This window comes from Nasonia vitripennis (genome assembly GCF_009193385.2).
Source record: "Nasonia vitripennis strain AsymCx chromosome 2 unlocalized genomic scaffold, Nvit_psr_1.1 chr2_random0002, whole genome shotgun sequence".
In the NCBI taxonomy this organism is placed as follows: domain Eukaryota; kingdom Metazoa; phylum Arthropoda; class Insecta; order Hymenoptera; family Pteromalidae; genus Nasonia; species Nasonia vitripennis.
Window position 1 is genome coordinate 2612240 of NW_022279608.1, and position 16141 is coordinate 2628380.

Here is a 16141-nt window from a genome sequence, read left to right on the forward strand (position 1 = left end):
TTGGAAAATGAATCCGAAACTGGTGAAAACGATGTGGAGTCAAGAAGAAATAACGAAACGAATTTTGAAAATGTTATAAATAATTATGAAAGCGTCGATGATTTGAATACCGTAGAAAATGAAAGCGAAGCAAACTTAATTGTAAAAAGAAAATCAGAAAGGAAGAAAAGTCCTGTAAACAGATTTGGAAATCCAATATCACATTTTATCTTTGTTCACTATGTTGATGCAAATGTACCGAATACATTTGAGGAGGCGTTAAACTCCAGTGATTATAAACAATGGAAAATTGCGATGGATTCAGAAATAAATAGTCTTAAGAGAAATAATACGTGGCAGATAGTTGAAAGACCAAAAGATAAAAAAGTCATTGATGTAAAATGGGTCTACAAAACGAAAAACAATAATGTTTATAAAGCCAGATTAGTCGTAAGAGGATTTCAACAACAAAAATGTTTAGAAAATGTTTATTCGCCAGTAGGTAAAATGCAAACTCTAAACATTTTATTGTCCTTTTGTTGTAAAAACAACTTATTCATAGAACAAATGGATATAGAGACAGCTTTCTTAAACGGTGATGTAAAAACAGAAGTATATATAAATGAACCGAAAGGTTATGAGACTGGTGACAATAAAGTTTGCAAGTTGCAGAGAGCATTATACGGATTGCGAGAAAGTCCTACAGCGTGGTACAATTGTTTCAATAAATTCATTGAATGTTTAAATTTTGTCAGAAGTAATTATGATTATTGTCTATATGTAAATAACACGAGCAAAGATTCAATATATATCCTAGTTTCTGTTGATGATATCTTAATTTAATATATAGGTATTGATATATGTAGATTATAGTGATGATAGACGTAAGATGACTTTAAGTCAAACAAAATACATTGAATCTTTGGCTGCAAAATATACTTTAGAAAGTGCCAAACTATATGATACTCTAATGGAGTCTAATTTAAAACTAGATCAAGCTAGTAAAATTAATGAAAATTTAAAATTTAGAAACTTGATAGGGGAATTATTATATATAACTACAGACACAAGGCCAGATATTGCGTACAGTGTTAATTATCTAGGTAGATACCAGAGATGCTACGATCAAATGCATTATAAATATACAAGGCGGATACTAAAGTACCCTATTGCAAAATCTCACGTGAGATCTTACATGAGATCTCACCTGAGATCTCACCTGAGTTCTCATGCCAAAATCTCATCGGTTATTTTGGTCCGGAAGCTGCCGGATCCTCTTATTTATTCAAAAATGAGTTTTTTAATATTGGTAGTCGCCTATAAGGAGGAGCCTCCCCCCAAATAAGTTCAAAAAACTAGGTTTCAAAGCACTTTAGACATTTTTTCGATTTTTAAAAATATCTCATCTAAAATCTCACCTGAGATCTCAGGTGACATCTAAGGTGAGATCTCAGATGAGAAATTTTTAAAAATCAAAAATACTTTAATTAAATGCTTCAAAACCTAGTTTTTTTAACTCTTCTGAGTAGGAGCATCTCCTTATAGGCGACTTCCAATATTAAAAACCTTATTTTTTATTAAATAAGAGGATCCAGCAGCTTCCGGACCAAAATTACAGATGAGATTTTGGCATGAGATCTCAGGTGAGATCTCAGGTGAGATTTTGCAATAGGGTACTTGTATAAGACTAAAGATTTGAAGTTAACATATTGTGATAATGCAACTAATGAAGTATTAGATTGTATGGTAAATTCTGACTATGCAGGTGATAGTGTAGATAAAAAATCCATAACAGACTTTGTAATTAGATTATTTAAAAATTTGATTTTTTGGGAATCGCATAAACAAAGCACTGTAACCGAATGTTCAACTTTCGCAGAATATACTGCTATGTCAGAAGCAGTAACAGAAGTACTGTTCATAAAAAATCTTGTACACGAAATCTTCAATGTAGAATTTGATGAACCTATAAACATGTACGAGGATAACTCAAAGCACATTGAAGTGCAATATCATTATATAAATGAGAATTATGAAAATATAATAATAGACATTGTAAAAATAGATTCTAAGTCTAATTTAGCAGATATGTTAACGAAAAGTCTTGATAAGACAAAGTTTATAGGAAACAGAAAAGCACTCAGATGAATTTGAAATGCGAGAAACAAACTGTAAGCTAAATTGAAATCTGTTATTGTTGAAACAAGAAATGCTTGTATAAAATCAAGATTATAAAAATTTAAGAGGTGTGTTATAAAATGTAAATTAGTATAATCGTGATCTAAGCCGAAAATGGTACACATCGCCACATCTCTTGGTACGCGACGATTTTGTGCAGTCAGACGAGCTCACGCGAGAGCATGCCTAGCGACTATACTCTAAGCGCCGAACATATATTGTATACTCTATTCACGCCCTCTCGACTACAAGACTCCGAGTAGAGCGGATGCACTACCGACTAGGCTCTTAAGCCTTTTTCAATATATTATATTAAGCATGAAAACTTTCTCTCCGGTTCTCCGAGCCTTCAAGGTCACACTATCTATACTTCTTAATTTTATTAGTATTAGAGTGACCTCTCTGTAATTTGCATCTTATTTAAACCTCTTCTACGTATATTATCCTTCGGAAGAATAAGTAAATTGAAAAAATATAGTAATTATATTTTTGAAATATTTTCATGTTTTACCAACCTCTCTGCTTCAAAGGGCAAGAATAGACTCAGGATTAAAAGCACTCTCTCGGCTATTTATATACAAAACTGCGCATGCATATACATATCAGATACATACTATAACTGGGATTTTCCTGCTACCCCAGTTATAGTGCAATTCTTCGCCCGGGGTAGCCGGGGTTTGGAAAATAATCCGGTGGCGCCAGACGTGAGTGCCAGAGTCTCGCGACTCATTGTTTTCTGGCGCAAGAGTTTTACACGAGATTTGTGCTCGGCTAGCTGCAGCCCTGAGAACGGTAAAGAGAGAAAGCTAATAAAGAAAGCGGTTCGAGATAATAGAGACACGTAGTTTATCAGACGAAACTGTATATTCTTAATAAATCCTTACAACTTATGATCGATTCGTACGAATTAATAAGATAACCCGTGAACAAACGCAACTTCGACAAACAAATAATCGTACACGAAAGATATTCCGCGTGACTCGCGCGCAACTCAAGGCTCAAGAAGCAACCAGATCACACACACTCGCTTTAACGTTTCGTCGCTTACTCACTCACACATTTACGTCGCACGCGAATTCCGCAAACACCGAACGACAAATCCTAAAATTGCCCGACTACCTTACGCCTTGTTCGTCAAGGTGTCGACGCCGAGTATTATCCTACGCTTTTAAAAAATAACTCTACACTTTACTTATTACGCGAGAAGATAACCCGTATAAATGAGATAACCCTTTATTCGACGGAACACAAGACTATGAGATAAAGAGATAAAGACAGCGCAAGAGATAAAGAGTACGCAAGATAACCTATTCGTTCGCGAAACCGAACGTGGAACTGCTATTTACTGCTGGATACGACCGGAGAAAACGGAAAACGATTCACTGAACTTAAATCCTTCTAGCTGGAACACCGGATGAAGTTGAAGTCGAGGCACGTCCTTTTAGGAGCAGTCGTGGCAGGCGAGTACTGGCTCAAGCGCTTGCGGCTCGCGACCGCCACTCGGCTCTCCCTAGCTGCTGTACCGCGCGCTGATTGGCCAACTCACTCATCCATACAGGTAGCCTTGAGACGCTCTACCCCGACCGCATCGAACGTCGTTGTTACACGGCGAAATTTTGCCGTGTAACAATACTATATATAAATATCAGAAAAATTTTATAAGCCATTACCTGCACATTGATTCTAACGCTCTTGTAGTTTTCCCTTCCAACGTTAGCCAGCGTTCTTCCGTTGCCCGACTCTCACAGCGTGGACGTACTGGTAAGGAATTTTTTTAAGAGTCATATTTTTTTTATATTTTATCGGCAGTATTCGCAATATATTGTAATATATGATAGCGACATAATTATTAATATGATGCTGTTAATTATTATTATATTATTTCGTTGTGCATTCCAGCACTGCATTAAATAATATGCTGCTGCTGGTTATTATAATATATCGTTTCAGATTTCAGCACTGCATTAATTACTATACTCTTGTCGATTATTTTATTTTTTTTTATGGATTCCAGCGCTGTATTTAATAGATGCCGCTGCCGGTTCTTATATTATATCGTTATATATTTCAGCGCTGCATTAATTTTTATACTGCTCCTGATTCTTATATTATTTTGTTATGAATTTCAGCGCTGCATTTAATAGATGCTGCTGCCGGTTTTTATAAAATATCGTTATAAATACCAGCGCTACATATACTAATATGCTGCTGCCGAGTATTATATGATCTTTTTATAATTTTTAGAGCTACATATAATAGATGCTGCTGCCGGTTTTTATAGAATATCATTATAGGTACCAGCGCTACATATGCTAATATGCTACTGCCGAGTATGAGCTATAATAATTCTAACAAATTACAAAGTTTCTTTGTATACTATGTTTTCAGTGAAAATTTGATTTTTATATTTTGTATTTAGTACTTTTATTATAGCATTGTTAAGTAATGACACTTTTAAATTTTGTCTGTGCCTAACCCTTGAAAGAGCAACGTATAATTGAATATGACTAAAAACTGGTGATGGCAAGTAAATACCAATTTTTTTATATGATTGTCCTTGTGATTTATTTATTGTCATTGCGAAACCTCATCTTAAAGGAAATCGTTTTTATCGCATATTAAATGGACGCATTAACGACGCATATTCTTCGTTATAATGCGACGAAAACGATTTCCTTTAAGATGAGGTTTCGCAATGATAATAAATAAATCACAAGGACAATTATATACTAAAGTTGGTATTTACTTGCCATCACCAGTTTTTAGTCATATTCAATTATACATTGCTCTTTCAGGGTTAGGCACAGACAACCATTTTTTTTTAAATTGTTAAAATATTAATTTCAAGCAGAAATTTTGACAGGAAAACATGTTGGAAAATTGGTTTCAATACTAAGAAATTATTTAACAGCTGACATCGTCTGATCAGAAAGACCTTCATTAATATTTAAATTTCTTAAAAGTATTACAATGCTTTTAACTTTCAATACCAATTTATGTGGTGGAAGTCCATTAGGTGTTAATAAATTAAAAAATTTTGTCGACAACATAACATCTAAATTTTCTCCATTATCATCTTCTGCTGTATCGATGCTTAAGTATTCGACAGCTTGACCTTCTACAATGTTTAAAATTTCATTATTTATAGAGATTACATCACTATATTTAGGAGTTAAAATAACTTTATCACATAATGTTTCATCGTCTGTTTTTATCTCTCAATTTCAGTTTTGATATCCTTTTCTTCCGTTATTATATCGACAGGAATTTCAAAATTGATGTTCTTCTTCATAAGAATTTTTACATTTTCCGTCGCCTACATCTAATAGTCATTGCTTAAAATTATTATCATTGTCGGAAACACGAGGATTTTCATTTAGTGTCATGCGTGTGAAATTTATCCATAAATGACTATGTTTAACAGAATTTTCAATAACTTTTGTACGACTACCATGGCGGACAACAAGTAATGTCTGTCTAAAATCTCCTGACACTGATATAGTTTTATCACCAAATATTTTTTTCTCATTACATATATCTTGAAGAAGACGATCGACTGCTTCGAAAGCAATCTTCGATTTCATTGATATCTTATCCCATATTATAATTTGCAAATCTATTAATTTTTTATCATCATTTAAGTTAGGTTTTACATAACATGTGCATTCAGTTATATTAAGTGGCAGTTTAAATGTCGTGTGAACCATTTTGCCATTATTTAATAAATTTGCAGCAATGCCTGTCCATGCTTTACATAAAGATGGTATATTAAAATATTTTAAATGGTCTATCAAAATATTGAGTAAATAACTTTTCCCACTTCCTCCTAGTTCATCAACAAAAATGCAGTTATTATGTTTAGTATTTAAACTTTTCAAACTTCGTTAAATATATTTTTCTGATTAACTTTTAAAGATTCTACATTTATATGTAATTCATTTAGTTTATCATGTTTGCTACATAATGTTACTTCATCATTATATTCTTCTATGCATGCGGTTATAATGGGTGAATTGAAATCACTTAAGGAACATCCATGTATTTCCAAATTTCCCGTTAATTCTATTAAGTGCTATATTTTCACATACAAGTAATTTTTATATTTTTCATATAATTCTTTTGCATTAAAAGGATTATGATAAATACACTACATGAGATCTCATTAGGAATTTCAGATATATGAGATCTATATGAGATCTCATATAGATTTCATTAACTTCTCATGTAGATCTCATTGACCTCTCTTAACGAATTTCAATTTTCACGCGGGACATAATGCACTAGGAAACTCTAATTGAATTGCTTTTTCTAAACATCTATCCCATTCTCTATCTTCAGAAACCAACTGTTTAACTATGGCGGCTTCATAAAATGTAGAATATAATATACTATCAACAGTACGTAAATTCTCAAACAAAGTTGCTCCTTTCACATGTAAAAGTAACAATCTAATAAAATATGGTTCTCGATACTTCGGACTTCCAATAAAGTTTGATGGTAATATAAACATTTTTGCAATTTTTATATTTTTAGACTCTTTTTTTATACAAATAATCCATTACTCCTTTATAACATTCACTTCTTAACACATTTTGATTTTTTTTATAAAATATAATCTTGAATTTTCAACTTTTACAAAAGCGTCTACGATCACCTGTTGTGTAATTTTTCCTAAATTAAGGCGAGGATTAAATTTATTTCTAACACTGAACCTATTGTTGAAAAATTGCAAATTAGAAATGTTACTATTGCCAACTTTACACTTTATATTAGGCATCCATCTATAACCACCATTTGGATAAATAAGGGGATATGTTGTTGCCCTGCCGGAAAAGGTCGATAGAAGTCGATTAGATCACTTATCGACTTGAATGGTGAATCTTAATTCCACTTTTTGCATTAGAACTTGATAAAACGTGATAAAATACGATAAAAATCGATATAAGTCGATAAAACTTAATATGAAAAATTACAATAGAAATTGATAGAATTTCAAGAAGATCATGGTCTATCGATTTCAATTGTAATTTTTCGTATTGAGTTTTATCGACTTCTATCGTTTTTTATCGTATTTTATCACGTTTTATCAAGTTCTAATGTAAAAAGTGAAATTAAGGTTCACTATTCAAGTTAATTAAAATCTTATCGACTTAAATGGTGAATTCTAATCGACTTTAATCGATTGCTATTCACTTTTTCCAGCACGGTGGATCTGTGAGTTTACTTATTAAAGGAATAGTAATTGTTTCATCATGTCTTGAATATATAAGTATATCACGTTCAACAGGTAGTTGACCGTCTTCTCCAATAAAAATCATTGCAACTTCATTGCAAGTAGCTTCGTTATATGTATTTTTATCTAAATTGTTATTTCGTTTTATTGCCATATTAACTGTCCTTGTCTACTATTATTACATCGTTTAATTTTTTCTTGTTCTACCTCATACATCATTTTGTAAGCTTTAGCATGAGGATTAATTGTTTTGAATAAATTATCTAATCATCTTAATAGTTCTAATTTTGTGTATGAATTACTTTTATTACTTCTTCGTTGAGTTGTTGCCATCCCTACTGAAAAATGTCACTTGAGAATTTTGCATGATTATCTAATAATTATCAAGTAATTATTAAGTGATTCTTATGCAACTATTAAGTAAAATTGTGAGTAAAAATGTATTTCATATTGTATAATTGTTATCATGGTATTTAAAATATTTTGCATGCCAAGCATTGCAGGAAAGGATGCAATTCTACCCTGCTAAAATCCGTATATTAGAAGGGATTAAAATCATACAGAAATGAGGATTACTAATCAGTTTTAATATAAGTTATTTTAAAATTTTAATTAATTTGAATACTAGCAGGGTCACCTCACTCCTAACGTCGCTTGGTTGATGTTAGATATAAATGTTCATAGCTCCAAGGAAAATTTAAAGAAAATGATATTGTAATGATATACACAAAAATTAAAAGGTTGCGCGAGTTTTTTCTTTTTTCTCGCGACTATTTTTCTGTGCATGTTAATAACATAAAACATAATGAGTTAAAAATGTAATATAATAGTATATTATGCAACAGAAAGACTGCATTTTCAAAACTCGCCTTCGGCTCGTGCTGTAACGAGTTTTGAAAACGCAGTCTTTATGTACAAGTTACATACGATATTTTATACCACGAGAGCCGAAAATTCACATGAAAGTTGTGATTTTGAGATTAGAGTGGTATAATAGTGTGTATCTATGTCAATTAAAACGAAATTACATATTAAAAATAAAGTGAGATTAATCAAACTAAGTCGAGTTTATAAAAATATTTTTGCAAGCATAATATAACACAAACTCAAAATTGTTATGTTCAATGATAGGCTCAGTTTAATATTCATAAAACAGGCATGGTAAGACACGTAGTAAGTACACAAGAATGGTTTGTATCTGATCAATATATTATATAAGCTTTTAGTGAGCAATTATTTGATTCAGAACTTGATTGATCCCAACAATTTTGTGTTTGCTATATTATGAATAAAATAATATTGTAATATTACTATAATATTGTATAACTTATATTATTTAATATACTATAATTTACTTTATTCGATTGATCATATTTCTTTTTAGATTTGTAATTTTGTTTCAATCAAAATTATTATGTTACATACTATTATTGACATGCACTGTAATATAGAATAAATCAAACTTGGCTAACCGTTTACTTTTGTTAAAAGTTAATATCTTTGAGACATTACATTTTTTTTTAATAAAAATTATTAAAAGTATCTGAAATATGGTCTAGAAATAAAATGTATGTTTTATAAACGGTTTTAATTACTAACAAAACACAGTTCATGAACTCGACATTAATAATTTTTGAATCATAATTGATTTTATTTGATCGAACTATATAAAAAATGTAGTTAGAATAATAAAAAAAAATTACATTAATTGAAGTTTCTCATTAAGTTATTTTTTATATATTGCAACTGCAGAAAATTCTCAAATTTTTAGTTTGCGGGCTCCACCTTAATCAGTTACCTAAGTGACGTACGCTCGCGGCACGTGATTAGATTTATACGCACTACCTGGCTGTAAATAATCATATGATAATCATACGAGTGCTCATATGATAATCATATGATACTTCCGACCGAATTCTCATATGAGAATCATATGAGTGTCGTATGATATATCGTAAATTCTCATAAAAATAAATAATTATTCTACCCCTATTCGATACTTATTAATTATATCTTTCTTTGTACTGTTGATTTGTAAGTTGCATCGAGAATTTATTCTTTCATAGATATTACATTGAAAAAAATCCGGACTTGTGGAGATTTGAACCCCAAACCTCAAGATTATGAAGCAAGCGTTTTACCACCGAGCCATCGTGATCTTTGATATTGTCGATTACTTTAGTAGAATGAAATAGTCATTATAACTTACGCGCCCTTGTATGTTTTATTTATTATTACTCAATTACTATTAGTGTGTGGTAATAAAATAAACTCATTATAATTAATTAATAATAAATAAAGCATACAAGGACGTGTTGGATAATATAATGACTATTTGATTCTACTAAAGTGGTCGAGATCAATGATCACGATGGCTCGGTGGTAAAACGATTGCTTCATAATCTTGAGGTTCTGGGTTTAAATCTTCACAAATCCGAGTTTTTTTCAATGTAATATTTATGTAAAAATAAATTCTCAATGCAACTTACAAATCAGCAGTACAAAGAAAGATAATTAATAAGTATCAAGTAGTGGTAAAATAATTTTTTATTTTTATGAGAATGTACGTTAAATCATATGACAATCATATGATTCTCATATTAAGATTCGGTCGAAAGATCATATGATTATCATATAATTATCATCCCCAAAACTATGAATGCAACGATAAAATGCGGTTAAAGAAGTTTTTAACACGACCCAGTTTTTAAAAAACGATTTTTTGAGTGAAAGCAATGTGCCCTGTAGTGATTTGGAATGAAACAAATTTTTTTTTACTAAGATTCAACTCCTAAATTGTTGAAAAATTCAGAAAAATGTTCTTATTTTTCCCGTTTTTTAAGAATATCGATGTGTTAGAACTAATAGATGTTAAGTAACTTATACTGCCTAAATGTAGAGATGGAACCTTTAATATTGTCGTATTTTTACGTCTCTAGGTATTATCGACACCGAGATATGCTCATTTGAATTCGGTAAGTAAATCGAAACATGAAATCTGTGAACAGAGTCAAATTTTTACGCTTATTTCTATTTTTAACTGCAGTTTATGTCCCGACTTTACAGAATCCTTACGAAGCATAATCTGCTGTATATCCTGCAGAAAATCTTGCATGTATTTCGCGTTTTTTTCTGCAGGATCCCCTGGAGGATTGTTTTAAAAAATTATTTTTCTAAGTAGTTTATAGGAATATTTTATTTTTAAGTATTTTACTGATACAATAATTGCAAAATCAATCCAACAAGTTCCTGCAGGAAATCCCTACAGGAATTTGTGCAGGTTACTTGGAAAAATAATTTTTTTAAACAATCCTGCAGGGGATACTGCTGGAAAAAACGCGAAATATGCATGCTTGATTTCCTGCTGCATATCCTCTAGAATCCTACAGTTTAAAAGGGATTCGGTATTCTTGAGCAGGTCTCGCGTCCTCTGAAAAAAGTTGAAAAATTTACTTTAATAAAATATTTAGTCACATCATAAATTATAATTCGAAATTATATTTTTTTTGTGAATTTGTCTGTGTTAGAAGACCTAGCCATCTCTGGACTCGTTTCTTCGCTTTTTCCTTTATTTTCACCACATTGACCTGTAAAGGACAAGAAATTAAAATTATTATTTTAATGCAATAAAATAGAAATAGAAAAATGAAATATGATTTATCTTGGGATTTTCTTTTCCCTAGTTTACGGCTTGGTTGTGCTTTGCTGCTGTTGTTGCTACTGCTTGCTTGTGCGTTGCTGCTACTGCTTGCTTGTGCGTAGCCGCTACTGCTTGCTTGTGCGTTGCTGCTACTGCTTGTTTGTGCGTTGCTGCTACTGCTTACTTGTGCGTTGCTGCTACTGCTTGTTTGTGCGTTGCTGCTACTCGGTTTATCCTTATTGCTGTTCGCTCGTATCTTGCAAAACGAGCAGCTTGCAGATGTGCAGCTCGACGATGATGAGCTACTGCTCGAGCTCGAGCTAGAAGTCGAACTTGAACGGCGCCTCGAAGATGATCTTCGTTGGGCGTTTTCTTGACCTTGCATCGCTCTTAGTTGAGCGTTTTCTTGGCCTTGCGACGCTCTGGGTTGGGCGTTTTCTTGGTCTTGCGACGCTCTTGGTTGGGCGTTTTCTTGACCTTGCGATACTCTTGGTTGATCAAAACTTCTGCTCTCTCCTGAGCGCTCTCGGCTAGGCCGGAAGAGCTGCGATCTTCATCTTCATCTTCTCGACTGCTTCTTGGAGATGCAAAAGTATTATATAACTGCTGCATAGCAGCAAATGGCAGTAACAGTGGCACTGTAACAAATAAAATATGATTATAAATAACAAATCATAATAAGAAAAGAAGAATGAATGAACAAATACTTACGAGATTCAATAGCCTCCATGACCCAAGAAACGTGCTCCAACATCATGAGGAGCGTCGGAGCATTACCAATCAGCCAGCGAACTCTCTCCTAGACTGTCTGCAGACTTCTTCTTCTTCTGCTGCTGCTGTTGCTTATGCTGCTCCTGTTGCCCCTTCTAAAAGCCATTTTTTTTCTTGCGTCACTTGTAACTTTTCACTATATTGGAAAAATCAAAGACTGACTTACCATAGCATGCACTAGGACTATATATACAGGCTAATCGAAGCTTCCCTTTCCACCACATTTTCCAAAAGTCCTACGATTCGTGCCAATTTACCTCCCGAATTCTCAAGAAACATCCCTAAGATACTTTTTTCCCTCCCAGAATTTCTCAAACTCCTCCCTTGCGGAATTAATTTTAATTGAAAAGCCCTTTCTTGTACCTGTGTGTGGGAAGCTATGAGGTAACGATTTTCACGCGCAATCGGAAAGGTTACGCTTCTTTCTCTTCAACTGTAAATTAACTCTAAAGACCGCTGCAATTGTATATTACATACCTAGACCGGAAAAATGAAGAATGACCCAAGATTGCATGTGTATGTGGCAAACATGCAATCTGAGCATTCTTTGTTCCCGGCCTTGGTGCGTACGCGATTTTACATTCCCGATGGTCGGAAAGTGACTTTTCCCGGGAAATGACACTTTCCAGACGCTGGCATGTAAAATCCTTTTCCTTTTTTTTTACACAAACGTGGGGGGGGGGGGCTGCAACGCTAGGGTCCGTTGCGCACGAGGTGACATAATTGTGTATACATTTCTCCGCAAAGGTCACACAGCCTACGCTTCTTTCTCTTGGTCAGTAAATTATCTCAAACAGAGCACTGAAAAAATCATTTTCTTTTATACCTGCTCGGGGCTGAGCGAGGGTGTATTGCGTACGAGGTGGCAAGCAGTAGCATAATTGTGTATACATTTCTCCGCAAAGGTCACAGAGCCTACGGTTCTTTGTCTTGGTCAATAAATTAACTCTAACAGAGCGCTGACAAAAATCCTTTTTCTTCTTTACACCCGCTCGCCGACCTGTTGCGCGTGGGACTATTGCACGCGAAGGTAAATAGCATTCAAATATCGCTTTGACTCGTGAAAAAATTTTTCTAAAAAAAGGCCAGCAGTGTATTTATTCTTAAAGAGCGCTGAAAAATGGACCTACTGTATGAGAAGGCTTTCTTTTGCTTACAGGAAATACATTGTGCACACTTTCCCTGAGAACAAGACAAGCCTGTTTTTTCCTTAGATTCTATTACTTTAGAAAATACGAAGGGCTGCTCTTTCCCTCTCTCCTCAGAAAACAGCCAATAGATTTTCTTCTGATCTAGAGCAAGGACCGTGTCAGAGGAGGGACAAAAGAAAAACCTACTACACTTTTTTTGGAGGAAAGGGGAGATGGAGATGGGCTTATACACGCGACGGATTCTAGAACACTTTGAGAAAGGAGGGGGTATTCTAGAACCCGTGTGTTTTAGTATGCCTATAACCTATCTACTCCTAAACTAACTTAAAACTAAAATATAATATCCTAATTTTATTCTATAAACGAAATTTCTACCTTCTTCGTCTTCTTCGAAGCTAGTCCCGATTCCTTCATCCGTAGTGCGCCATCGTAGTCTTTGTGCCTGGTGCCTGTTGAGCCTTTGCCTCTGGTTCCTTTTCTTTCAGTTGACTGGGCTCATAAAAATTTGCGCATGAACGGACCCTAGGACATTCATGCTGATGATCCAGTGTGGTTGTTGCTCTGCCACTTCTGCCCAAGGATTCGTCAGTACGAAGCCCTTTATTCTCGTTTGGACTAGTAGAGTCTTTTGGATGATGCTACTGGTATGGCTGGCGAAACGAAGCTCGATTGCTGACTCTGCTGTTATTGCCTTAGTTCCATGTTCCAGACAATATTCCGCGGCCTCTGGGCTCAGGATGGAGATTCGGGCTCCGTTGTCGATGGCGAGAAACTCTTGTCCGTATACTGACATCTCTACCGACATCGGTGTAGCTCTCACGAGGGTGCTTCTGACTAGCCGGTTGTCCATCTTTCTTTGCGTTGGTTCGACGACTGTCGTCCTGCAGATCAAATATAACTGGCGACACCTGTCTCTTGACCGTAAGCGGTTTTGAGTATTTTGGGGCTAGCTTGGCATTTCGTGCGTCGACCTTACTCGACAAAGTTACCAATTTCCTGACTACTTTGTCCCCGATATTCGGTTTCCATTCCCGTCGCCAAAGGTTATAATGCTTCTGTTGTTTTTCGAATTGACGAGCCATTTGCGCCTTCGCTAATTCAATGACATCCTTTATGTGCTGAATTCTTCTGGACAGTAATGTAGTGTGCTTCGATCCCACTTTCTGGCGAAGGCTATCTGGCGTTCCAAACTCTCTTCCTGTGTTTAAATATGCCGGAGTGTAGCCGGTGGCTGTGCAACTAGCGGTATTGTAGGCAAACTCTAGCTCGCGTAAATTTTTATCCCGGTGTTGCCTACATATTGGGCGATCATTGTTTTTACCACCCTGTGGGTCCGTTCTACCGGATTGCATTGCAGACTATACGGCGGGGTTTTTCGGTGGTTTACCTCGTTTTCCTTCAGGAATTCTTCGAATTCTCTGCTGACAAATTGTCGACCATTATCGCTGACTAGCGTGTTGGGACAACTATGGCGGAGGAAAACTTTTTCCTTTACGTGACGGATTATGGCCCTGCAGTCGGCTTTCTTAAGTGTTGCTAGCTCCACCCACTTGGTAAATCTGTCCTGCATTAGTAGTAGCCATATGTTACCTTTGTTGGACCGTGGTTGAGATCCGACAAGATCAATCGAGACCATCTCCCAAGGCTGTTCGACGTTGGTCGCGTGCATGGTACCCGCTTTTGTCTGTTGTTGAGATCTGTAAGTTTGGCAATTTACGCAGCTACGCACGTAACTGACTCAATTCTGTAACATACCTGGCCAGTAGTACCTTCGGGCCAGTCGCTGTAGTGTTTTGGCCAATCCCCAATGCCCTGCGGTCAGATCATCATGGCATTCTCTTAAAACTTCAGTTCGTTTTTCGGTGGGTATGCAGATTTTCCAGTCTTCGGTCATGTCTGTGTCGTTAAAATCCAACGTGTGTAGGATATGGCGGTGTAATGCTCCACTCTTGATGCAGTACTCTGGATTGGTCTTTGGATCCTGTCGGACAGCAGTCAATTTTTTTGTGTACCATGTACAGTATGTTTTGATATGTTGCATACTGCTACTAGTTGTCTGGATAGAGCATCTGCGACGGTGTTATCCTTACCTTTTCGGTATTTGACCTCGTAATCCCACTATGCTAATTCCATCGCCCATCGTGCTAATCTACCGGGCGGATTGTCAATCTTCTCGAGCCATTTAAGAGACTGGTGGTCTGTCAGGACGACAAAATGATAGCAGATATTCTCAGAACTTCCAAATTCCCCATTTTATAGCAAGACATTCTTTTTCTGTTGCTGAGTAGTTCCGTTCGGCCTAGTTTAATGATCGGCTGGCATAGGCAATCACCCGTTCTTTTCCCTCCTCTTCTTGAGTTAGGACTGCCCCTAATCCTTCGTTGCTGGCATCGGTTTGTAACAAAAATGTCTTGGCGAAATCTGGGTACGCTAGTACTGGGGCTTGCACTAGGTCTTCTTTGAGCCTTTCAAATGCTTCTTGTTGGTCAGGACCCTACTCCCATTAAACTTTCTTCTTTAATAGCCTGTTAAGGGGGGCCGTTTTCTATGCCACTTGCGGAATAAACCTCCTGTACCAGGATATTAATCCTGAAAACTGACGTAACTCCTTGAGGTTCGTTGGCGGTTGCAGATCGGTGATTGCCCTTACTTTCTCTGGGTCCGTGTCGAGCCCCTTCTGGTTGACCATATGACCTAGGTATTTCAGCTGTTTTCTGCAAAAGTGGCTTTTCTCCTAATTCTGCTTTAGCTTGGCGTCCCGTAACCGGCAGAAGGTTTCGCTAATCAGCTGTAGGTGCTGTTCAAAGTCCTCTGTAACCATGACTATGTCATCGAGGTAACAAAACACATTTGGTTCTAAATCTTGCGTGATGACTGCGTTCATCAGCCGCATGAATGCTGCTGGTGCCGAGTGTAAACCGAATGAAAAAACCTTAAATTGAATTAAGCCTCTTCCGGGAACGGTAAAAGCGGTATACTTCTTGCTTTCCTCTTACAGCGGTATTTGCCAGTATCCATTTTTCAGATCGATCGTGGTTAGGTACTTTGCTCCCCGAAGTTTTTTTAGTGTCGCGTGAACTTGTGGTAGCGGGTGTGCATCTTTGATGATGATTTTGTTGATGCCCTGGAAGTTGATGCAGAAACGCCTCTTTTCGTCCTTCTTCTTTGCGAGAACTATGTTGGAGCTCC

The 16141-nt window shown here is 35.6% G+C and overlaps 1 protein-coding gene across 16 annotated transcripts in view; it reads left to right on the plus strand.

Moving 5' to 3' along the window:
- Positions 1-16141, plus strand: part of LOC100680429 (protein unc-79 homolog) — a 2400004-nt gene that overhangs the window by 1938870 nt on the left and 444993 nt on the right. For 13 of the 16 annotated variants that reach the window (XR_004345182.1, XR_004345183.1, XM_031923950.1 and 10 more), the window contains one exon: positions 10330-10365. The exons of the other annotated variants lie outside the window; for them this stretch is intronic. Coding sequence is in view for 11 of the 13 variants with exons in the window: in XM_031923950.1 (XP_031779810.1) it covers positions 10330-10365 (36 nt within the window). In the remaining 2 variants the exon portion in view is untranslated. The remainder of the gene's footprint in view (positions 1-10329; positions 10366-16141) is intronic. 16 annotated transcript variants of the gene reach the window in all.